The following is a 26,280-nucleotide window of genomic DNA, read 5'->3' as shown; positions in this document are numbered from 1 at the left end:
GAGGCAGAGGGCTGGGGAAGAAGAACTTTGTGCATGTGGTTACAAAACCGGCACATGCTGTGCATGATGGATAGGTAACTTCAGTGAGTTACATGTCCAGTTTGTTTCAAGTGCCTACTTTGTTAGGAATAACTAAGTCCTTCAGAGCAAGGAACGCTGCGGACAATGTATGTTATGCTGCTTCCTAACTTGAATGTCTGTTTTTGACAGAAACCGAGGTGTGATTTCTAAAAAGGTGATTCAGCCTCCGGGAAAGGTACGCAGCGAAACAGCCCTGCCAAGCCCTCCGCCCGCCGGAGTCATTTCGAAGAGATTTTCAGAGGCATCTCCCTCTTGCCCTCGGGAGATGCTGCCCCGCACCCGCGGGAAGGCGCGGCCTCCGCCCGGGAGCCGCACACGGGGCGCCCCGCGGCCACCTGCCGCCGTCGGATGCGACACCTGCGGAACCACCGGAGCCCTCCGGGGACGCCGAGCTCTCCCGGCCGGAAGCAGGCGCAGGGTGGCGGCGGGGCGCGGTGGCGGCGGCAGGTGTCCCTGCCGCCCCTCGGGCATCTCCCGGCGCCGGGACGGAGGGGAGCGGAGCAAGGGCCGCTTTCACGGTCGCCCTCCCAGGCGCCCCCCGCTCCCGCCGCCGCCGCCGCCGCCCTTGGGCGCTTGCTCTGGGCGTCCGCCCGCTTCCCTCCCCGCCGAGGAGGAGCGAGCCTCCCGCCCCCACCTCCGCAGGAGCCGGGCAAGGCATGTGCCTGCGGGGTGGCGCTTCCCGGAGGCTCACCAAGCCCCAGGCGGGCTACGAGGCGGCCGCGGTCGCCCGCCGCACCATGCCACCGCCGCCGCCGCCGCCGCCGCCGCCGCGGCTCCTCCTCTCCGCCTCCCGCGCGGGAGCGCGCCCCGCTCCACTCCCCGGCTGCCGCCTCCTGCAGCAGCGGCGGCGGCGGCGGCGGCGGCGCTGAGGGAGTTGCGCGGGCTCTGCCCGATGTGGCAAGAGGCGATGATGATGAGGAGGAGACGCCGCTACCTGCTGGAGCGGGCAGAGCAGGCGGGCGGCGGCGGCTGCGGGGCGAGCGGCGAGCAGTCCCGCTCCCGGGACTGGCTCTACGAGTCCTACTACTGCATGAGCCAGCAGCACCCGCTCGTCGTCTTCCTGCTCCTCATCGTCATGGGCGCCTGCCTGGCCTTCCTCGCCGTCTTCTTCGCCTCCGGGCTGGTAAGAGACGACCTGCCGGTCTGAGACCCGTTTGCCGCCCGTCCGGCATCCCCGCTCCCGCCGCCGGGCATCCCAGCTGCCCGCCCGTCCGGGCATCCCCGCTCCCGCTACCCGGTATCCCTGCTCCCGCCGCCGGCTATCCCGGCTGCCCGGCATCCCCGTTCCCGCCGCCGGGCATCCCGGCTGTCGCCCGCCCGCCCGCCGGCATCTCCGCACCGGGCGCTCTCCGCCGAGCGGAGCGGAGCCGAGCCGAGCCGAGCCGAGCCGGGCGGGACGGGACGGGACGGCGCGGGCGAGAACCGGTGCTGCTGCTGCTGCTGCTTCTGCTGCGGAGGAAAGTTGGTGGCGGGAGGGAGGCGGCGGGGTGTTTGCGGCGGCGGCGGCGGGGCCCGGGGACACCCACCCCCCCACTTCGCCCAAACTTTGCTGCCCGGTGTTTTGAGGCGGCGATGGAGCAAGCGGCGGCGCGATGGGGCGAAAACTGAGTCAACAAGCGCATCCAGTTTAATTCGCTTAATTCATTGTCGCCGCTGCCTTCCAACTGGCAGCTTGGCCGTATTGGCCTTTGCGTGGCAGCGCTTAAACCGCCGCACAAAAAAAAAATAATAATGCAGTCCGTACCAGTGTCCGAAGTAACATTTTTATGGCAAGTAAGCAGGGGCCGTTCCCTCTTTGCTCCCCCCCCTTATACCGTTTTCTAGCGTTTGACCCATTTTCTGAAGAAAGCTTTTGGGGCAGCGCAGCCTTCGTTGTTAAGGGAGGTGAAGTTTGGTCGGTCGGATACCTTTTCTGCCTGTCCATGGCGGGGCTTCCAGCCTTCGGGAAGAAAAATATGTCACAGCGGCAGATGACAGTCGCTATCAGTTTATCTCACCCAGAAATCTGTGGCGTTTTGCCCTTGCGTTGAACGCAAAGGAAAAGCTGCAGAGGGCAGTAAAATTCTTGCTCCTTACAGAGTTTTCCTGCTGTTAATAATTAGAGGCAGGCTGTTTGCATTTACTGTATACTTCTGAAGTAAAGAATGGGGATTTGAGGGGGGTCTCGGACTTTTTATCCTTCTTTTTTTTTTTTTTTTTTTTTTTTAAATCTTCTAATGGTCTCCTGGAAAGCTTAATGTTGATTGAATAGAGCTACTGATCTCTAAGAGCAAGGATGAGTAGGTTAGTATAATATAATGGATTCTCTTCTAGAGGCACTGCATATAACAGCGTTTGCTTAAGCAGACAGAGAATCCTGCTTTCTTGCTTGTTATGACCAAACTTTTGTCTCAAAAACTGCAGGAACGGCTTGCAGGATTGGCTGAACTTGGAGTTAAGTGCTGTTTCATTTCATTTTAGTATTTGTATTAATTGTTTTTTGAGCTTTTTGTTTAAAGTGCCATTCCTACTAAATACAGAACAGTTGTAAAAGAGCTAATGTGAGGCCAGGAACGGTGATGCCTCATAATTCAGTTGTTTACTGCCTGAATGTTTCTATTTTGGAGCTCTGTGTACAAAATATGAATTCAACATCTTATCTCATTACTGGTGTGTTAACTTGGGTGCTTGTCCATTGGGGCTGAAGGGACCAATGATGGAAATGGAAGTGCATCAGATATCGAGGCTGAGGCACAGTTAGGTGCGGAGACGTACACGGCAGAACTTGGGCTTGACAGTGTTCAGCATTAAATTTCATACCTTTCAGTCACAGTATGATGTACAGCTTGTTTACAAGTTGCACATGCTTATTTTCGTAATTCCATTTCTTGAGGTAAATCATTCATGGTAACAGCAGTAGCGTAACACTGGGCCCAGATCAAAGGACTGCTGAAAGTTACAGAAAAAAAACTATGAGCTGGCCAAATCTCACCAGACGTTACTACTTCAGAAAGAGTGAATTTTATAGTTCAGTCTGCCTTTGGAATTCCAGACATACCGGAAGAGGAAAAAAAATGCTTTTAAAACCTTTTTCCTGAGCCTTTATCTTCCTGTGGCTAACAACTGGACGGGTGAGTGGAGAGAGAGGTGGGGTTCATCCTTAAAGTTTCCAGTCAGCGGATGAAAGTAACTTCATGCGGAGAGAAAGCTTGCCTATACAGAATTCCAGCCACAGGATGTTAGGCAAAATCCTTTGGAGCCCTGCCCAGAGTTTCACCTAAAAGCATTTTATTATAGTCTAGCTCTGGTTGAGTTTGTACTTAAAATATTCCTGAAGGTTTAGATCTGTTTCTCCTGCACCTGAGTAAAGAATACTCATTTTATATAGCTGCGGAATCCTTAGTAATTTTTTTTTGTGCCTGATGGTACGAAAGGGGCAAGCAGTTATGAGTGTCTGAGCCACAGGAGACAATATTAATATCCTCGTCTTTATTTTGCACACCCAGTACGCATGCAATTGTTTTGACAGAAGATTTAATTTTGTAAAGGAGGAGCAATGGAAGTGAAGTGGGAGAGTTGTGTGTAGGTCTCTGCATTTGAAGTTAATCTTTCTTAACAGTTGTTTCCTTTAGATTTCATACAAAGCAGTTAAGATTTTACTGAAAGTTACTGAAGCCCGGTGTGGAAAAAAAACTCCCAAATGACTCACCGTAACACTGGATTCGTATTTCTCACTTGTACTTCAAAGAACATCTTAGAACATAGAATGTGGAATCGGACACTGTTCAGAAAAAATGGATATTCGTGAAGCACGAACCATTTTTATGTTCTAGGCTTCCTTAAAAAAGCCCCGAAACCAATGGAAGTGAGAGGCTTTCCTTCTACTTTAATTTTTTATTTGGTTGTTAAAATACATCACTGTGGTGTCTGAGTTGCTGATTTTTTTTTTTTTGGCAATGTATTCTTAAGTGTTCCCAAACATAGCCAACCACACAGGGATGTATTCCACTTACTCAGCTATTTCAACCTGTCAGAATACGAGCCGTAGCCTTCCTGATTTCAGATGAAAGATTTATAAAAGCTGTTGCAAAATTACAGTAAACAAGATTACTTACAAAGTGTGCCTGGAAATCTGATTACTTTCAGACAATGTACTGCTTTTGTTACTGAGAGAGGTTTCTTGGGAGGTTTTGCTTTTGTTTGTTTCAGAAAAATATTGTGATTTTGACCTTTGGAATTAAGCACTCGTCTCCTCAGACACTAGATAGAAGACTCCCGGAGTCTGCCTGAAAGTTGACCATTCACAGCTTGGACTTCTAAGTAACGTAGTGATAGTACCAACCTTTGAATTCCCTGTGTCAAAGTACCCTCTGTGTTCCTCTGTCCCTGGCATGAACTGAAAACTGGCAAAATGAGATCAGTCATCCATGTTTAGCTGCTGCGTTAATCGATAGAGAGTAAATTATTTTCCCAAACCTGAGAAAGCCTTCCAGTGCTTAGAAACACCGGAGGTCAGCTTAATTTTCTGTCTGGTTATTGTCTTCTTCTTTCAATATAATATGAAGGACAAATTCATTATTTGCCCCCCTCTCTTTTTAGTACTAAGAACTTATGACCATTTTTAGTGGTATCTGGAACAGTTTTGTCTCTGGCCAGAGCATATCTATTATAACTGCAATTTGTAGGCCCCAAAAAAAAAAAAAAAGCCATTTTAAAATTCATAATGTAAAACGTGAGTGTACCTGAAGTATCTGCAGTTGTGGTGTTTTGTTTCTTATGCAGTTAAGCAAAACTCTGACTGAAAACAGGGATGATGCCCAAATTGTACAATTTAGTGGAAGGCCATAACTTCATGTATTTTCCAGACATAAAGAGTGCCCTGTCCATAGATATAGATACAGGCTTCAATAAAAACCTGCAGTTCAGAGATATCATAATCGTCTAGCACAGATAAGGACCTTGTGGTGTAAGTGGGAGAAGACCCAAGTCTGTCAAGATATTATTTCTGTCCCTTTGCCCAAAACTCAAGGTCCACCAACCTACTGCCAGATATACGTGTGTTTTCTTTTAGGCTGGACTGTGCCCCTTGCTCAAAGACTGGAAGCCCGCTATGCAGCGTTTACCTTTAACACTAGTCTGTGGTCTTTATCTGTCTCCAGAATCCTTGCTGCTACATGTGACCTTGTAAAGCTCTTAAGATGTGGTTGTCTATGTGTTGAAGTTTGTTGATGTGCAGCTGCATGCTTCTCGATGGTATCATTGGCCAAGTGGAGCATGTGTTGGGTGAAAAGTGCTTCTACAATGTGGCATTCTGATGCCTTCCCTCTTCTAAAGCACCATGAGATGGTTTTGCTTTAGCTGTCTAATGATTGCTTGTGATGATCCCCCCCAGCCACTTCTTTGAAGTTACTGAAAGCTTCCATGATCATGCTGGTAGGCTCAGTTATGATTCCTGAACCCAAGAAACTGAAGGTTGGCTGCACATCTACATCGCTGACCTGACCGAATACCTTCTGTAGCAAAAGTGGGAGTAGGCAATCATTCTTAGAGGGAGAGTGCAATTAATGAGGGAGGTGTACCTGCAACATGGCAGATGTATATTCTGCTGGAACTCGTTTTCTGGCATCAGACTGACTCAATTTACCTTCAGCTGATCCTGCAATGGAAGCCAAGGTAGCTGCCTCATTCTGAAGGAGCACATTAAAACTTTTTAGCTGCCAACCTGGCTGGCAGGGAATTGTCTCTGCATAAAGAGAAGAGCATAAGAAGAGTCCTGTAAGCCTCCTGGGGCTTCAACTGGGAAGCGCCCTTGATCAGAATGACAGCAAATCCTCCCTCCCTCTAATTGGTCTTACTTTGTCTAAAAGAAATCCTTGCTTCTTCTGGTAAAAACTGGGCATCAGCCAAACCCTTCCAGATTTCCATGATCAGAATCTCATCCTGAAATGGAAGGGGGAAAGTCTTCAAGTCTACGTGGAGAAAGTAGCTTTGGAAGACACGTTGCATCATTCTCATCACAGTGTCTCAAGGTGTCTGCAGAAGGCTGTCTGTGGCATGCTTCTGGTAATGTTCTCATCAGTACTCTGGATCTGAAAAATTCATCCATCCACACCAAAAGGTCACCACACTGATGTTGTGGTGATGCTATATCCCTATTCATGAGATGCTCTGTTATAACCTAATTGCACAGAATAATACAGCTGTACTGTAAGTTCACTTGTACTCTCAATTCTAGGAAAACTTTTGAGATCAGCCCTGTGCAATTTAAAGCTTTTTTGGTTCAAGAGCACCAACTGTCCTCCCAAAGTCCAAGAATACCCAAGGTCTGAAAGCATTCCTTGCAATCTTTGCATACAGAAAGTAAGCCAAAGAATCTGCTATACAGTTTTCAAACTCCAGCACATCCATTCCCCAAAAAAGAAAGCTAAGTCAAAGCAAAGGTAATGAACCAGGAAAATCCTTACTAATTGAAGGACAAGCAGAGACAGGGTTGGTTACATGCTTGATGCTGTGGTTGTTGCGCCCAGGAGGTACCCTACCTCTTCTCAAACTCATTCTGCCAGCTTATTGCTACTACCAAGATGAACAAGAATTCAAAACAAACATTAGTGTATTTATAATGCCTTTCCTTTCCTTAATTCCAGCTATAATTGAGCATAAAGTTCTGCTTTCAAGTCCCTTATCAAAATGCTCCATGAGGAAATCCTATGTTTCGAATTTTTTTTCTTGTCTGTAGGCTCCATAATATTACAATATATTCTTCCAGCTATAGTTGCTGGCTATTTGGCAGCTATAGTTGCTGGCTATTTGATACGGTCTTAGGATGTTGCTGCCCCTGCCAGACGTTCCTCCCAGTGGGATCTTTGGTTGTCTGAACATGACTTCTTTAGCCAGTATTACCTCTTTAGTCAGGCCTGTAAAGGTTGCTGCATCTTCCTGTCTGAAGCAGGAATTGTCCAGCTTTGTGTCTGGTTTCATTCCTCGGTACGACATCACTCTGGGCCTTTTCTTGTTTCATTTGCTAATGACACTCCCAGTACATCTGTGGTTACTTTTAATGCTGCTAAGAGCCTGTCTCATTTGCCAGTCCCTAACAAGCCTGTGAACAGAGAGCCATCAAGATAATGAGGTGCCGGTGGCAATCTCACTTTGCGTACCTCTGTTTCATCCTTCACATCGAATAACCTGAATGCTGAATAAGAACTCGATAAAACCGTAGGTATGGCTATGTTGGAAAAATGCTTAACCTTGAACTGCAATCCTAAAGTTTTGTGGATACCCTGGCAATGGAAAGCTTATTTAATGTCACAAATTGTGACTCAAAACAGTGGATCCACAACTCCTAATCAATACTGCAGCTGACAAAAATGACAAATAACACACTGACCAGAGCTGCTGTTTCCTGAGGTGCAATGGGCATAAGACAGATGATGGATTGGGCTATGATTGTCTGCTGTCTTTATCAGCATCAAGCCAGGTATGTGGATTCACAAATCATGTATTGGCAGCTTCATAGTGGATCTGCCATGGACCGGTGAATACCTCTCTGCGTATCTTGCTTAAATTTTTAAAATTTGTTTTCAAGTTCCTTGTTGTGGACAAAGGTATCTGACCCATTAGTGGGGATCTTAAAACACCTACAAAAATGATGAATAGGTTTCTTTGGTTGAGCCTTCAAGAGGTCTCCCAGATTAAGGATGTTAACCAGAGATCACAGTCCCTACGTTTATGCTGTGAATAAGAAAACTTCTCCTTGTTGTAATGGTAGCAATCACTGGAATCTTCCAGACTGCACCATGCACCACTCCAAGCTGATGGTGGCATGGACATTTAATGCAGATAGAAGTGATCTGCAAATCTCTTGAGCGGCTGGTGTGCCAGCGTCATGGGGACAAAGTGCAGCTGAACACCTGTAGTGCTTCATCCTGCACCTGCATCCCCAGTCATAGCCAAGCTGTGATCCCAAACAAGCTAAGTGCTGCCACAGTGGCTTCTGCATATTTTAGAAAGAACTGAGTCAGCTTCAGACTTATTGATATGTGATGATGAGAAGATGCCAACAGATTAAACTTCTGTTTTGGAGCATCTGGACCTGAAAATAAGTGAATTAGCGTGGTTTTGCCCCTTTTCCCTGCCTTCTCTTTTTTTTTTTTCCTTTGAGCATCACTCCTGATCCTATTGAAAAAAAACAGCTCCACACATTTTCTTCTCCAGATCTTTTATTTTTATATCTTGAATAAGCAACCTCCGGACACTGAACCTTATTCAGATGATGCCGAAAATTCAAGGGACTGTTGCACCATCTGTGCAGAGGAGTGTAAGGCTGTCTCTACACGTATCCTCCCAGTTGTCTCTTTCTCCAGCCTGCATAGAAACATTTTCTTTATCTCTTGTCTATAAACAGAACTCTTGTTCTTAGGGGTGCCCACGTGTTATAAAAGTCCCTTGCTGTTCCTGGTGAGAGCCTGTTCCAGGCTTGTGTCTAGGAGACGCAGAAGGAGCAGCACCCATCACCACTGGCCTCTCAGCCTTGCCCTCAGGTCTGTTGGCTGAGCATCCACTTCTTCCACCATCCATGGTTCTAGTTTTGAAGTTTTTCTAACCTGGAAGATGTGCTCCAGAGTGCAGGAGCAATGGTTTCTGGTTGCATGCTCAGAGTGTGCTACAGAGGGCAGCTGGGATAAGATGTGCTCTGGCCCAGATGTCTTTCTTTTACAGCTTCAGGTGCAACCAGTCTGATATTTGATCATTGGAAAGTCCCAGGAGATCCCATGTGGACTGATGGCTTTTCAGAGTCACTCACTGGAGTTTGCAAAAGTAGTCAGAATTTGCGTTTTCCACCTGCCTTCTCAGGCAGCTGAACTGTGTGCTGTGGGACCTCTTAAATATCCTAAATGCTATGGCATGCACAGTGGACCTGCCCACTGGCTGTACAAGTGGGATTGCTATCCTTCCATTCCAGGTAGAATTTCTCCATCCATGCCTCCAGTTTGCTGGTACTTTGGTCAGCCCTGCAGGAAAATCCTAGGAAGACTAGATTCCCCCAGCTCCTTTTCCAGCAAGACTGAAATCAGGCTGAAGACTCAGACACTTTATTTCTGCCGAGACGTGTGTTAGGGAAACAGATACTCTTTGAACTTGGCTCAGCACCTGTTTGCTAGTGCTCCTGCTCTCATCGAATCACCGAATCATTTATGTTGGAAAAGACCCATAAGATCATCGAATCCAACCGTAAACCTAACACTGCCAAGGCCATCACTAAACTATGTCCATAAGCACCACGTCTACATGTTTTTTAAATACCTCCAGGGACGGTGATTCAACCCCTTCCCTGGGCAGCCTGTTCCAATGCTTGACAACCCTTTCAGTGATTTTTTTTTTCCTAATATCCAATCTAAACCTCCCCTGGTGCAACTTGAGGACGTTTCTTCTTGTCCTATCGCTTGTTACTTGGGAGAAGAGACTGATCCCCGCCTCTCTACAACCTCCTTTCAGGTAGTTGTAGAGAGCGATAAGGTCTCCCCTCAGCCTCCTCTTCTCCAGGCTAAACAAGCCCAGCTCCCTCAGCCTTTCCTCATATGTCACTCCTCTTGCTTTATATACCCTGGCAGGTGGATGGATTCCCTTTCTTTGATGCAGCCCACTGTGGTGGTCTAAGCACAGTCTACTCTGGTCAAGACCTAGGAGGTGGTAGGTTGTTCAGAGCAGTAGCTGGTCCTGTAATCCCCACTGGCACCCCACTAGCTTGCGCCAGAAAGTGGCCACAGTCTCTCACTGGGATCGTTTTCTGCCCCAGTGAGTCCAGGCGATTTCCAAACCTGACTGGTAGGTGGTGGGATTTTAGACGCTTCATCAAGTGATGTGACATCTAAAACAATTCACCAGATTGTTTTTGGTTTCTTTGATTTTTAATATATTCTTACCTTTGCCTTAATGAAATGGGATAAAAGTACTGGTTAAATAAATCCTCAGCTAACACTAAATAGAAATGCCTGGATTTGCAGAATCTCTTTCACTCTATTTCCTATGAGTGTGTGTGAAGTTTTGCTCCTTTATGGAGGTGTTATTTGGCACAGTTATATTTCAAATGTAAGCTAACATGTTGGTTACCTTTATTTGAAATTTTATCATTATAGAAGTAATACCCATTGCAGAACGTGGGCCTGATCCTGGAGTCAAAAATGAAATAAGAAATCTCTTTGGCTTGAAGTCAGTTGAACTGAGAGACCTATGAGAGTGTGGAAAGTGTCCTTAGGGGAGTAAATTTTAAGAACATTTTCTGCAATAATAATAACTGTGTTTAGTAAGTAACTGCAAAACCTTAGGAAAAACTTGAAAAGTAATTACACAATGACAGTAGTGACTTTTCGATATTAAAACTATTTTTCATGTTACCTTATTATGCCGATATGTTAAATCTGTGGAATATTCTTGCAAAATGTGTTTTTAAAAGACCCGGTAGAGAAAGAAACCTAAGCTTACCTTTTTCTTCATTAAACAGACCTTTAAAATGAGCACTGTTTCCTCATATGCTGAAACTCATGTGCTCCCTGGTTCAAAGTTTGTGATCCTTACTTTTAAGCAAGTTCCATCTTGACGTTTTTTCTTGATTACAGCCAGATTCTCCTGTTATTATGTCAAGAGTAAAGTAGTGAGGGAAAGCCGCCTTTTAGCTTTGGTTTAAAAGTGACAGACAAAACATGTAACTGTCAATATTAAATAGCTCAAAGAATCAAATGAGTACTTTAATATTTCTGACTTCCACGGGTCTATATGGGTACAAGGAAAGCCATAATTTCACTTTTAATATGTGTACAGTGCAGTTAATCTGAAAAACATGTTTTTCAGTCCTGTGAAGGACTGTATTATCCATAACGTTTAAGTCTTGTAGTTCTTTCCACAGTGACATATTTTGAATATATTTAACTGCAAAGCATGCATTTCTCATAAGTGTTTTACTCAATTTATCTTTGTATTTATTGGAGAGTTTCTTCAAGATTATTTTGAAAATAAGAGGAGGAAGGATTTTGAGAACATCTGCAAAACAAGCTAAACTAAATTATTAAGCCACATTTGTGAAGGGGAATTCAGAACCAATACAAGTAGAATAAAGCATGCAAGAAGGGTATGTTGATTTACATTTACATTAAAAATAATTTAAATTATATGAGTAGGTGATAATTACTTCTGGAGCCTGAAATAATTAGTTTCATCAAAGCACAAACTTTTGCTCACTTTGCCCTGTATTGTCTCAGCCCTCTTCCGAAGGGGACATTTCAGGGAGCAGAACGTAATTAACTGTTGTTGCTCTCTGGAACATGGTTTATCTCCTGTGGTTGCCAGCTAGTGTCATCGGGTAGGACAATTTTGTAAGTGCACCAGCTGAGTGTTGTAGCCACTAGGAACTGGGTTGGACCACCTTTTTTTTCATAGTCTGTTAAATGTCTTGAAGTAGAGCTACTTTTGATAATTGCCAGCCTGAGAGAAGATTGAGATGGTGCTGGATGACGGTAAAGCATGACAGTTCATGTTCCCTGACCCCCTGCGTGCCCTTTGAACCCAAGCTTGTTAAATAAATGGTTGTATGCACCGACATGTTGATTGTATATGACATGTGGTTAACAAGATGAGAGGATACAAACTGATGGAAAATAAATCAAGAGAGAGAAAACTGCCAATTGGCCAAATAAGGATGTATAAAGAAATAGGAAAAGCTGCTTACTTTTCAGGTTGGGTGCATGGGGTTTGCACAGGGCATATTTTTGCATATAAAATATACAAGCACACAGACTCTGCTAATTATGTTTTTGGCAGGGATAGGTGTCTGTCCTCTATCCCATGGCATACAATACAGTAGGAATGGTCACAGGCTCATGGAGTTCCCCAGCCAGGCAGCTCAAGTGGAGGTTGTTCTCTCTTGCTCTGAGGTGGACAATACCTTTTAAAATCAAAAGAGATGTATCAAAGGACAGTTGTGCTCACTTCATGCAGAGAAGAGAAACCTTAAAACCAAATGTTACTCCATCAGTATCAAGCTACTGTGTTGCAGCTTTGAGCATCCTTGGAAACCTATCTTTTCTAGTTCTTTTGCATTCATTTGGAAGTGGTGGTGGTGGTAGAGCCAGAGTTGTTTACAGTCTTCATCATGCATTGAGGTGGCATCATTATGTTCTCTCTTGTTTATTCTTTTCCTATGTTCTGCATTTTGTGTTGGTTTTTTGACTGCTAGTGAGCACCAAAGTGATGTTTTCATGGGTCTACCTATGATAAACACCAAATATCTCAATTTCTAAGTGTTAATAGTCAACCAAGAACCCCTTCTCATGTGTACAGAATTAGGATTGTGTTGTCTGAGCCGCATCACTTCACATACATCTCCACTGAAATTCATCTGCCATTTTCTTGCTCAGTAGTGACTATTATGAGATCCTTTTGTAATCCCTCGTAGCTGGCCCTCATCTTTGTCAGATTGCTGTTCATCCCTTTTCCCAAATTTTTATGGATATGCACAACAACATACACCCTAGGATTCTTGAGGAGTCTTGTGGGCACTCTGGGAACTTTTAAAAAAAAATAAATTAGCAGGATAGACACCAGACCTACTGGTATTTCCCTTAGTCTTTGAGAGGGGTCCTGGGAGAGACTGGCGTCACATCACATTCCTGTCTTTGGATACTGGGGCACTTTTTGGGTGGAGGTTACGTGTTACCACACTTTTAGCTCTTTTTCCTTTGAGCGCAATTGGCCCTTTCTGGGAAACCCTATCTGCTTGTGGTGATTCTTTTTACATTTCACATTCCTGCTTTTGTCTGTAATGCCTTATACTGATACTTCAATTTGAGACAGATCTTCTGATGTGTTCCCCCTGCATAGAATATTCTGGAATGAGAATTACCCCACGCTGAACAAAAATACAAAAAAGATACAAAAAAACCCCAACTCCTTTCTGCTACACTCGGCTCTTCTCTAACTGTTGTTTTTAGTACCTGCATCATCTGTTTGGTTAGAAGTCCTTTAGCAGGCTGCCAACTCCTGTTGATGTTTCAAAAAGAATTTACTACTTATTTTTATACTCTTACAAATGATTTCTCAAGCCCTTTTCTTGGCCTGCATTATTGAGTCTTTATATTAATCCTGATAAATTTTATGATCCTTTATATTATCCCCTTTCAGTTTTTTTTTTTTTTGTTGTTTTTTAAGATAGTTTTTAGAAGCTTCCCTGCTTGGCTCTTCAGGCATTCTAGTTGTGTTTTGGTCTTTCTCAAGTCACTTTTGGGAACTGATTAGCTTTTGGCCTGTCCCTCTGAGTTTTATAGTGTCTTCAGGCCACCTACAAAGATTTTAGGCTGTAAGCTTCTAGCTCCCCCTTTCAATTTTAGTGCTTGGGTTTCATTTTTCATTTGTTTGCTTAACAAGGTTTATCATTGTTATAAAGCAACTCCTCAATAGTGATACTTTATGAACTGGGTTCTTTCCACTTCTTGAGATCAGATTGAGTGTTTTCTCTGTCTTTGTATGGGTGTTTTTTAGTTTCTTTGTTTACTTGTTTGTTTGTTTTGTTTTTTCATTTGTGCATGAGGCATAGACAGTGGTCTCAGGTTCAGTCTACTGTTGCTATCCTTAGCTAGTCTAGCCGGGAGTCACTGAAATTATCCCTTGACCTGTTGAGTTTTCTTCTTTGTCAGCCTTTCTTATCTGTGTTTCATAGAATCTCAAATAGTTTCCATCCTGGTTGGGTAAGCAGTCCTCTAGGTAATCTATTTTGATAAACCTTTGTTCAGTCTAGTTTTTTGTTTCATACAAGCCTTTCTTCAATCCCTGCTGAAGTGTTTGGCTTTCATTCTTTTCTGCTTTTTCAGTACTCTGCTCTTTTTTCCCACCAAGCTTTCAGTAAGACTATTGTATAACTAATATTGTTTCAACAACAGGCATTTTAGTTCTTCATCTAGCTTCTTAAGCTTTTAGTTTATGTAGAAGAGCATACACTTTCACAAGGGTGTTTTTTACTTCTCTGCAAAATTTTTAGAAAGAGAGACTGTCTGTTCTGGCTTTTCTTTGCCATTTTGTTCTTGCTTGAGTTTAATCAACTTCTATCCTTTCCTATAGTTGAGAATTACAGGTCTTCACGAGAAGGAACTTCTTTTCTTTGAGGGTGGCAGAGCACTGGCACAGGCTGCCCAGAGAGGTGGTGGAGTCTCTGTCTCTGGAGACATTCAAAACCCTCCTGGACGTGTTCCTGTGTAACCTGCTCTGGGTGACCCTGCTCTGGCAGGGGGGTTGGACTAGATGATCTCCAGAGGTCCCTTCCAACCCTACCATTCTGTGATTCCGTGATTCTGTGACATTACTGCTTCTCTTAAACCACATACTATGTTTCTAAACCTCTTCAGTTTGACTCTTTTCCTATGGCCTTTGAAGTGCCAGCAAACTCATTCTTTTCTGGTTTAGATTAAGCTCAGCTACCTTCTAGAGGCTCCCCCTCCCTATTCCCAAAATTTCCCTATTTCTTTGAATTCCCTTTTTAACACATTTTCTTAGCTGCTCCTTGAACTTTTGCTTGTCAATGTGTATCGTTTTGGCAGCCTTTCTGGCAATGTTCCCATAGTTCTCTGCTTCTTCACTAGCAACCAGTATTTTGCCTCCAGAGCTTTTCTTTTAACCTTCCTTACATTACTGTTATTTGCACAGGAGCCATGGCCTTTGACTCTTCCTCAGGACCTCCAAGGAGCCTTTCCAAACCCCCTGTGAGGTCTGACGTTTTTGCATTAAGCAGAGAAGCCTGTGATCTCTGGTACGTCAGACTTCGTGTTCCTGATAATCATTGCTACAACACTGAAGCAGGCAAGGTTGACTCATAGCTATCAGGCAAACTTGGAAAAATCTGGATGCAATTGTTTTCTTCTGAGTAAGTGGGAAGATGGACAACATCTATATGTAGTTGGACTCACTAGAAAGAATGGTCTGGCAAAAAGTACTTGTCACTGTAGTCCAGCACGTAGGTGGTCAGAAGGGTGCTCACAATACCTACAAGGCTGATCATTGTATTATCACTATTAGTCCTATGTGCTAAGTAGGACAGACCCTGTAAAGTCACAGAATAGTTCCTCTTGGTTTCAATAGAATTATTGTGCTGTTGCAAAATGCCACTCTTCTCATCTGGGAGGGATTTTACAGCACACATTGTTCATGACTTTCAAGTATGAGGAGAGGCTCCAGGCGACCAGAATGTCATCTGAAGTCATTTGAACAAAGTCTTACTACTTTAATAGTGGCACACTGTACTAACAAATACAAAATGATGTAGAGTCTGGCCATGAATGCAGAACTGCTTCTTGCTGCTTATATATGACATCGCGCAGCAGCTTGGCAGTTGTAACGCTGGTCAGAATTACCTGATCCATGTGATGTGCAAATTGGTGGAGTGATTGCAGATTAGCGAGGGGTCAGATATCACTGTGTGCTCACGGCAAGCGTAGACTGCACATCAGGCTCATTAATAGAGAGAACTGACTTTCTCAAGACAACAGACATCATGAAACAACTGGGTTTGAACTTGATGCTGTTATCATTGGTCCACCAAGCCAAAGAGGGAATGCTGAATCAGAGGGAAAAAATCTCAGGCATGACATTACATAGGGCCTTAGTGAAAATTAAAAGCTTTGTTGACAGAAACTTTAGGACGGTTTGATTAAAAGGTACAGTGCAGTTAACTTTCTGCTAGTGTCCTTGAACATGTTGCACAAAGCTCAATAACAGCTTAAAAAAAAAAAAAAAGGCACATGGGAAAGCTTCTAACCAGGCAGCTAAGCAAGAAAAACAAGCAGAGCTTTGTGTTATGAAAGCTAAATGACGGGCATGAAAGGCAGGAGAGTTTTTCTAAGTTGTGGATCAGAAAATACCATGTGGGCTGCAGCTGGCCATAAGACACTGCACCATTTTTGAGGTGAAGATGGACTAATAATGATGGAATTGATGGAAATGAAATCTGAGATGGCCAGCCAAAACTTTTCAGTTGTTGTCCTAAGCGATGAAGTCCTAGATGAAGGACTGTACAGCTCCTTGGCCAGGAGCAGGGCACGGCACCTCCTAATAAAATGGAGATTTTTCCAGCTGTCTAGCAGATGGCATACAGTGCAGTCAGCCGTCAGCAAATTCACCAAAATACAAAACCATGGGATGAGAGTCACAAGCAGCCAAAAGACTTTTGCAGGTTTTTGGCTTTGTAGAGAACTATTTCTTGAGGTGTTAGAGAACTGAAACACTGTCCACTTCTACAAAGGGAATGGTGATGACATGTCTTCTGAAAATTGCTGTATTGCTAATTCTCTCAAGTACTGGAAAGGGTTTACAGGAAAAAATGAGCAACTTTTGCTACAGAGGTGACTAAACAGATTATTTCAGTCAGTTAGTCTGGTTAAAGGAAGGTGTTGTCCTGTTTTGGTGGAGGAGTCAGTGAGCTAGTAATCCTTAAACCCTTTATTTTTTTTTAACACTCAACTTTTTTGAAAACCGATGTATGAAATCATACATAGTTTTGAAGTCTGAAGAACATTGATCGCTTATTTTTATATTTACATTTAGAAAGTGTCTCTCTCATCTCAGAAATAAAGTGATTTTAGCAGAAATTTAATGTAGTAAATTGTTCGAGTTCATTCTAAGTGTGTGGTATTTCAGATCCCAGCAGGCATCCTCTCTATATAGACTTCTGTCAAATTCCAGTAGATGAAAAGAATAAAGGAAAAAGTACCAAAAGAATGAGGGACCACGGCAAAAGATTTTATGCTAAAACTGGTATTTTAAATGCGTGTCTGTTCATTTTTATAGAATACTTTGTCAAGCTGTGTGATTTTACGGAGAACAGTGAAGTGCTCTACAGCAGCTTTGCTGCTTGAAATTAAACTGAGGCCATGGCATTATCTGGAAAGAACGGGATGTAGAATGAGAGAAGGTTGTGGGCTTTGGAAAGATGAGTGAAAGTGATTCTTCAGATTTTCGTGGTGATCAGATGTTCGCACACTTCTGAAGAATTTTTGTGGATTGGAAAAAATTCTACCAGTAGACTTTTTAATTTCTTCAGTAATTAAAAGACAGCAAGCTAGGAAACACTCAGGAAGACAGAGCTGTCAGGCAAGATCCGTGTATTGCAGGCTTAGCCATTATGTTAGAAAGTGTCATGCTGATATTTTAATTCCATTACCTCTGGTGTATTCTAATTTCTGAGGCTAGCAAAAAAAAAAGTAGGAAAGTGTTTTGGGGTGGTTTTTTTCCCCACCTCCTTGGGAAACAGAACAGTTAGCTTTCAGGATTTGTCCTTGCATCCAACATCATCTTTTAACCTCTGAAACACGCTGATGATTGCAAATATTGATCAGGAAGCTACAAGTTTTAAATGTCCTGCTCTCAAAGTTACAAATTCATAAAGATTTAGTTCCTCTGAAGTAATAGGAAAATATTGTTAAAAGTAGTTTCCAAAATAAATCCCTGCCTCACATGGCCTGCTTTTGGTGACCTGACAGTAATGTGTGTTTTACAGGCAGGACTGTAAAAAATCCCCCCAGTACACATTAAGACTTTCTAGAAAGGATTTGAATTGTAATAACAATTTTTTTCTCGTATATTTTTTGATTGCCTAATGTGTATACTGTTCTGTCTTTAAATTTCGTTTTTTACTCCAGAATTCACAGTGTAGAGTGCTATCGGAAGGCAGGTTGCACCATCGGAAGGCAGGTTGTTTTGTAGTCACCTCAGACTGGTGACGTCCCGCTGCAGCCAGTGGGGCTGCGTTCACTTACAGGTGATGAGGAGCTGATACATCATGGTCTGGTTTTTTCCCCTGCATATGTTTATACCAAAACAAAATGCAAAATTGTGCAATAGCCAACCAGAGAAGGGGAGAAAGCAGAAAGAAAATTTTAGATTTAGTGATCAAAATGGCTAGGCTGAGTGTTGAGATAGGTGTATGCTTAAAAAAAAAAAGGAAATTGACTGATCAGCTGTTAATCTGGAACAAACATTTTCATGGATTGATCTAATGATAGAATACATAGTTACGTGACCATAGATACGCTCTAAACTAAACTCTAAACTGACACCTAAATACTCTTGATTTGTTATGAAGCAAGATTGTCTCAGAATGCACAAGAATTTACTTTTATTTTTTTTACTGAAACGGAGAAGTGTGCTGTTGAAGTGCATGTGTATATTCTCGCTAGTATATTTGTAGCATGATCGTTATCACTGAGATACCAAATTGCCACCATTTAAATCTGTGGTTTTTCTGAGTCTCGGCTTCCTTGAGGAGCTTGTGGGTTCCTTCGATGCGGCAACCTTTGGCTGCATGACAGATGATGCAAGGAACATAATGTTCTGTCATCAGTGAAGGGACTAATTCCTCTGACCTTGTAACAAGAGATTTGCAATCCCACCTGGAAGTGCAGAAGTCAAAGGTGGAAGTTAAATGCTTTTGGCATTGCCTGGGCTCACATTGGTTGTGAAAATCAATCCACTGAAAATCGATTCACCATGAAAATCAACTCACTGAAACAAATTTCAGAGATGGGAATGATCAAAAATCACAAAATTCAGAGACATAAATCAGTAGCTCTTGCTACTACTAGTTAGGTTTTATATTTTGTCTCGTACTATGCAAGATTGCCTTGTATCTTACTTCATACATCTCTGTACCCATGCAGACGCTTACCTCTATGCCTAACTTTAAGCCCATAGATATGTTTTCAGTATGATTACCTGAGTGCTGGAAAGCCTTAATGAGTGTATTTAATATCTGGAAGATTAGTGTTTGCGTTTCAAAGTTAGCACTGTCACTTACAGTGTCTCGACTCTTCTTTTGCTTATACCCTGATCGTCAGTGCTGCAGTAATAATTGCTTAAGCGTGTGACTCCGTAAATTTAAAAGGCAAGAAAGAATAAGAAGAGTTGAAAGACGAGCTCCGCCTTTTGTCGGGCAGGGTAGGGGACGTGAAAGATAATCTGCAGGCTGCACCGTAAGATGTGGACTTTCATCATGGTGTTTCCCCCTTGCGTTGAACCTGCCAGCGTCAGCAGGGAGGAGAACCTCAGCTGATGCAGAGAGGTGATCTGCGTCTCTCCTGCCGAAATGCGGAGGGTTTTGGATGAGGTTCGGCAGCCGGTTTGTGTGTGTGTGGCAGGGGGTAGGCGCCAGCATGGTGGTGCTGGGCTGGCAGCAGCGGGGAGCGGGCAGAGGTGCCTGATGCCGCAGGTGGGTGTCGCGATGCGCAGGACCACGTGCAGTCAGGACCTTAAGTAAAACAAAACAAGTCTGAAGAGAGGAAGGGGGCAAGACCCTTACATCAAGTGTTTCTTTATAGATGCCGGGTTATAAAACTTATTACACCTGGAACACCCCCCACCCACACCCTCCACACAAAAAAAAAAAAAAATAATTGCTGGCAACATTTGCAAATTCTTCCAAATTTACAAATTTACTTCTACATTTTTCTAAATTTTACAAAATTATTTGTAAATTTTTAGTTTTCCTCTAACTATAAGACTGTCACAAGTTTTATACGCATAAGAAAGGGAAAAAAAAAAGTCACATCAAAACTCTTTTAAGTAAAGTATTTAAATTGAAACCTCACCGATAAACAAGATTTGTCAGGGCACTAAGGAAGCAACGACAAACTACAAGACTAGGGAAAAAGAAACGTTATTTATTTGTGCTTAGACAGCTTACAAATCATCAAATAGGTACTTTCAGATTGTTGCCAAGATTTCACCAGCGTGAATAAATGGATGGGAGGCTTTTCTGCATGAAGTATGTGGTTAGTGGAGGATTTTATCCTGTTACAACAGTCACATTTGGGGCCTGATTTTGCAATCCTTTTTGCTACAAATAAGGCTGTTAAAATTCATAACAGCTGCGGGAATGAGTAAGGATCCTAAGACCAGACTTTGATACAGTGCCGCTGTACTTCAACCAAAGATACTTTTCGACACATACAGGAATATAAAATCAAATATTTGTTCTTTTTTAATGTATCCATCACTAGGTGATTTAAAGATATTAGTGTAGTAACTTCTATGTAAGTTCTGTAAATAAATTTAAATATTGTTTATTCTGAATCTCACTTCAAGTTAGATTCTCGTCCTTACTCGGGGTGGCGTTTGCGCATTTTGAAGTAAGCAGTTGCTAGGAGAAAATGTTTATTTGTAATCTAGAGCCCATCCTTCCAGAGAAATACTTTAAACAGAAGCAAAATATATAGTACCTGGCAAAAATCTCTGTCAAAAAGGCTTTTATGGAGTTATGGACACATAGTTGATTTGGAAGGCATTCTGACAGCTGCAGTTTTCAATGGGGAGGCTTGAATTTCACCTGAAAACCACACTAATCAGAGAAATCTTTTGAATTCTGGAGCAGAAAGGTTACGGTGCTTCTGCAGATGGGGTTTGCCTTTTAATTCGCTCAGTCCTACAGGCCTGGTGCATTTACATTTTTTTCAATCTGCTTTATTCCCCAATTTAGTATAAGAAGTACCATGCAGTAGTCTGGTTAATAGTTGTTTGTGAAGTTAATACTCCAAATAACTGCTTCTTTCAGTGAAAGAAATCCTATTTTGATTCAAGTCCCTTTTGATATTCAGCCATGTCTTTCTGAGATCTCCGTGTGCCATCAGTTTAGAGTATGTTATTGCCGTCTGACCTTTAAGTACATTTGTTTTTAACTTCCTTTTCGTTTTCCTCTGTTTCCAGGAAATTGAAGACCATGTGGCATTTTTAATAACTGTTCCAACGGCCCTAGCAATTTTTTTCGCTATATTTATCCTTGTCTGCGTAGAACCTGTTTTTAAGAAGCTGCTTCGTATATTTTCTCTGGTGGTCTGGGTATGTCTTGTTGCCATGGGATATCTCTTTATGTGTTTTGGAGGAATCATCTGCCCCTGGGACCAGGTAAGACTGTCATTTTTATTAATTTTACTTCATTGGGTACATTTCCAAGAACCATTCTAGGCAAAAGTATTCACATAAATTTTTGTGGGACATCTCATAAAATGTTTTTGTGATTAAGTGTTTGCATGCTGAGACTCCCCGCGTCTATTTTGTAAGTACCAGAGAGATGTGCATACTTGGGATATGGAAATATTTGAAGGATTTAGCTTTTATATTTTTAAGCTCATTTGCATAACGAACATTTGATTCCAGTCACTGATTTCTTTGTATAGTGAATATTTGATTCTAGTGACCGATTAACATGGCAAAAATGCTGGTTTTGTTTAAGACTGCTATCTTCTTCAGCTTAAAATGTTTGAGCTTTTAGTGTAGGCTTTCTATGGTCTTCAAGATGTTCTTTAGCAATGTGTGAGAAAAAAGGACTGGGAGTTTCCTTTAATTTCTAGGGAAATAAATGAGTAGAGAGACAGTGGAGCACACTTCACATTTTTTAAATTTTGGAATGAAGACAAAGCAAAAATATAATTGCATTTTAATAGCAGCACTTTTGAAACATCAATAAATGATGTGCAGTATCCAACTGATTGATTCTTATGTGTTCTGCCATACCCTTTTCCTTTTCCCAAGCCTCTCTACATGGGAATACTCCTGATACAATAATTGTAAGACCCTTCGAAGGATGGAAAGAAGTCTTTAAAATATATATATATGTCTTCTGAAAATTTCATGCTGATTCCATGAGTTTGTTACAACCTTTAAATGGTAGTGCTGTATCTGGGATGCCTTCTAGGTATTTAAGATAAACTTGAAACAAATTCTCTGACTTGTTATTCAGATCTTGCAAAGACTTATGCAAATACTGAACTTTAAGTATGCAAGTAGTTCCTTTAAAATCTTTCATTCAAATTATTTAAATTACTGGTGTATGTTGGTGGTATTAGTTTTGGAGACCTTACCTTTGTGGGTGACTTCTATATTCTCATTTTCTTGGAGGAAGGTTCAGGGATTAGCTATGAAACCGCCTTCCTGTCCTTTTTTTTTTAAGTATTTGAAACTAGCAAACCAGGGCACACTTACATGTAATAAAAAGCAAATCAGAATACATAGTATTTTTCTCTAGATACAGATTTCACAATGGGACCCACTGTATCTTTGTGACATCAAGTCTAGATAATTCGCATGAACTTACTTTTTTGATTTATTTATTTTCATTGCCAGTTGTGGGATGTCATGCTAGAATATTTCAGGCTTTCAAGCTTAGATGCAAATATTAAATTAGCCGTATTATTTGTTCATTGCAAATTCTACTGAGTTTAATTTTATTTCAAATATACGATAATGATTTTCAAAAGCATGTGGCATAAAAGAGATCTAAGAGGGATGCTGATGTCTCAGTCCCGGGGTTGTATTTAGGCTGTGAAGTCAGTTTGTCCTGCCTTGCTTTCCTCTTAGGAAAAATGTAGGCATTCCCACAGCATCCGAGGGACGTGGCTGGCCGTGTGAGGCAGGAAGGGCTGCAGAGCTCCGGGGAAAGGCATTGTCTTCCCGCAGGTTGCCAGGACACAAGTCCTCTGATGTTTCAGTCTGCTCCTCGCTTTGCGTGCAAGTGTTGCTTGGAGAAGAGGATATTTGGGAGTGAGCTGCACTGATTGCTCTGCCAGCAGCAGCCAGCTCCAGGCAGCTGCCTTGCCCAGCGCTGCACAGGCTTTTCCAGCCCAGAGCGGGCAGGGCTTTTCCAGAAGGCCTGGGCCCGGCTGCAGACGTGTGGCTTAACGCCGACGTGCAGGCGCCTTTGGCATCTGGTGGGAGAGGGCCTGGGGCCAGGTGGCCCCTGGCCACTGCTGGGAGTCAGAGGTCGTCTGACTCCCTGCAGTGGGACCCTTCGCTTCCCCAAAACCATATTTATTTTTTCCCCCTTTGAATAGCAGCGTTGTTTTGTTGATCACTTTTGTAGGTATACTTTTGCCTAGTGTCTGTTAAGAGTGAACTGAAAAAAATACGGGAATCTTTCTGGGAACTTGACACCTTCCACAATAGACTCATCATGGTGTGATGTTTTTGAACGCTTGTAAAAAAGCAGTGAGCAGTAAAATACTGCTGTGTGTTCCGGTGATGCTGGTGTTTTGATTGCTCTGCGTCAAGAATACGTAGGTCAATGATCAGTGTTCTCTCCTATAATTATACGTGAAAGCAAATCTGAAAAATCCTTCTTCAGTGATCACTGACAGTTTCTTTGTTGAAGTTTTACATTTTGTGAATTTTAAAAACATTTGGCTTGGCTTATTAGGGTGTTTTTGTTGTTCCTTTATCCTTTCTATGAAAGAAAAGAAATATGATGTAAAATTTAAATTAGTTCTGTTTCAAATATGTCTTTGTCAACAGAGCTGATTAGAAAGATATTAAAATAAAAAGAGCCAGTTCATGCTCACTTATTTGTTAAACAAGTGTTTTATTTTAATTTTCTTCAAATTACAGCCTAAGTTGTGTTCTGGTCCAGCAGAGTTTAAAAATACTCACATCTTTCATGTCTTCCGAATCCTAAGCTTGTTAAAAATATGGCATTTCTTGTCTACTAGTAACTACTGAAAGATGAATTTTCTGCATACCATAGTTTATAGAAAGAACATGTTATTCTTTCATTTATGCGCAAGCCTTCTCCCTTTAAAAGACAATCCTGCATCCTTTCAGTTTTGGCTTAATGATTTTAATGCTCCTTTTGGCTGTTTGCAACAGCTAAATGCAGTTTTTCTCTGTTGTCTGAAGGAACCTTAGGTGTGAACTTTTGCAGCTTTTGTTTACTATAAAAATACCTCTTCAGAGAGGCTATTTTGGTTAAGAACTCAATATATGTTTAATGTGGAGCCGTTCCTCCTGAGCCTGCAGGCACAGCTCCAATAAATTTGATGACCAGTGGAGGGCTGGAAATGAAGTGGCTGGTAAGGGCCATTGTTTTTTTTTTTTTGTTAGAAACCTGTGAGCTGATGTGAAATAAGTGCAAATCATAATTGGTTTCAGCTATCTTTTTGCTGTCCCTGCAGACTGCTTTTATCTGTCTGCATTTCCTTGCCTCTTGTTTGGCTGCAGCTACAGCTTGGGAGAGAAAGCTGTTATCAGGTAGGTGTCTGGCCGCTGTTGGAAGGGGGAAGGCAGCACGACCGTAGACGGTTACTCCATCCCTTGGGCTGGTCTGCAAGCCCCACACTGGCTTGGTAATTGCCTGCTGAGCCCGATCCAATGGCTGTAATTGTCACTAGGTTGCGTGGGCATAATCACAAACCTATCTACGAGAGGAGCTGGGATATTTACACTATCAACTGTGCCAACCAACTTACCTCTTCGGTTGGTCCAAGCCCCCTTACTCCTCTACATGGATGATGAAGAGAAGCAAGTACCTTGAGAGGGAGATGGAGGGCGCCTTAGTGAGGCAGTGGGTGGCTTTACCTGAAAAAAAATTAGGGTAGTGATGGCAAATGTCTTTGGTACCTGACAGACTTTTAAAGTGTGGCAACCCTTTCTTTTTGGAGTCAGCCCAAGTTTCTGTCAGTACCAAACTTGGCAGTGGAGCGCTTGGTTTTCCTTGGTGGCCCGGGGAGCTTGGATGCTCTGACAGGACCTACGCGCACTAGTCTGTGTTACAGCCCAGGAGGGAGGCTGGGCTGTCTGGTAGGAGTTGTGGGACACCTGGCCAGGGTTGGTAGGGAAGAAGTAGAGCAAAGGAAGTCACGCAGGGGCTCAGAGAGAGCAATTGCCTGCTGGCAGTTTTTTCCAAATCAAAGGTGTGAGCAATAATGCGTGGGATGGTTTCAGTGAGAAAAGGCCCAAGGATGATGGTTAGAAAGGTCCGTGTGGAGATCAGCGGATGGTGTGTTTGGTGGAGGGCCAGTAACGCCAGGCAGGCAAGTTGAGGGTGTAGTGCTGGTGGAAAAAGGTGAAGTATTGATTTTGTTGTGTTAGGGCTTTTCTCTATTATAGAAAGGAGCACCTTTCCTTACAAAATGTAAATCCGGTACCTGTCTGTAGCGTTATGTGCCGGGGAATGAATTTAAATTAGTTTCCTCTCGTTTCACTGACAGTGTAGTTATTGTACCACAGTCGCCTTTCCATGTCATCCTCTGACACGTCTAATACTTCCTCAGCCTTTTATACGGGGTGTGTGTAAATATGTCATAGCACATTGATATCAATGGGTAAAAAGAGCTCTTAAAGCATACAGTGGATGATATAAAAAAAGAGAGTAATTATACAGCATTATACTAGTCTAATGAATTCTATCAGTGCTGGATTTTGGTATTCAATTCTACTTAATTATAAATACGTTTGCACAGCCCAGGCACCAGATGTGTTCCTCCCTGTCTATATTCAGTTACAGCACAAAAATTACTTCAAGCAGGATTTGACACTTCTGATTTCCGAAAAAAATTATCCAGCGAGTGATGTGTTTAGAATTTATGTTTGGCTATTTTAGCCTAAATGCTACTTTTTGATCTGAATCTAAAGCACTTTTTTTGCTTTGTTTCAATGTGTTGGTATGGTAGGGTTCAGTCTGGGCCTTGGAGCAGCCCTGGTTTACGAAGTGGAGGCAAAATTTTGTGTATTAGTGTTTATAATTCTCATTTTTTTGATACTCTCTTGGCACCTGAGGATATCAGTCTATCGTGTGCCGAGGGGTGAGGGCCTGCATAGGCTTTCTACAGTCACGGCAGTTCCTGTGTTAGGCAGCGGGGTGAGCTGGATGGGTCCATGGAAGGGAAGGATTTTCTTTGTACAGGAATTACATCAGGTCCCATTTCTGCACCTTGCTTGGGACCTGCCTTATCTAAGGTCGGCCCCGGCGTAAATTATTAATAGCGTGTTGTCTGGTTAAGCAATGTGAAAAAAAAGAAGTTAGGCGTTTGAGAAGGAGAGCAGGGCAGGTGTCAGTGAAGTCCCTGCAGCACAGGAAAGCGAGGGTGAGTTGCTGTCAGCTGTACCGCTGGCTCAGGATCTGGAGTGTAGGGGAGACTTGACATTTTTTCAAGTTCCAGATTAATCAGACTATCAGGAATAAGTATCTTGAGCAAAGAACTAAAATCTTGTAGGAACATCATCCAGTACCTTGTAGGTGAAAAAGGAAAACCAGGAAGCTTGTATGAAGATATTGCCCAGCAGATGATACCGTGCTTTAGGAGCAGGTGTGATGAAAAAGGGAGAAAGCCCCAATCCACAAGTATAAGCCAAATTTGCAGTTATATTTGATGAAGGAGAAGAACAGATGATTTTTATCTTAATATTAATTTTTTTTACAGACAT

General features: G+C 42.7%; 1 protein-coding gene across 2 annotated transcripts in view; it reads left to right on the top strand.

The window, feature by feature from the left end:
* The first annotated feature begins 856 nt into the window (after window positions 1-856).
* ADCY2 (adenylate cyclase 2) overlaps window positions 857-26,280 on the top strand; it is a 229,686-nt gene continuing 204,262 nt past the window's right edge. For both annotated transcript variants that reach the window (XM_063326199.1, XM_063326198.1), the window contains exons 1-2: window positions 857-1,204; window positions 20,794-20,991. In XM_063326199.1, the coding sequence (XP_063182269.1) occupies window positions 974-1,204; window positions 20,794-20,991 (429 nt within the window). In that variant the 5' untranslated portion in view covers window positions 857-973. The remainder of the gene's footprint in view (window positions 1,205-20,793; window positions 20,992-26,280) is intronic.

This window comes from Chroicocephalus ridibundus, chromosome 2 (assembly GCF_963924245.1).
Source record: "Chroicocephalus ridibundus chromosome 2, bChrRid1.1, whole genome shotgun sequence".
Taxonomy (NCBI): Eukaryota; Metazoa; Chordata; class Aves; order Charadriiformes; family Laridae; genus Chroicocephalus; species Chroicocephalus ridibundus.
Note: the sequence above shows the minus strand (reverse complement) of the source record. Positions and strands in the feature narration are given on the sequence as shown.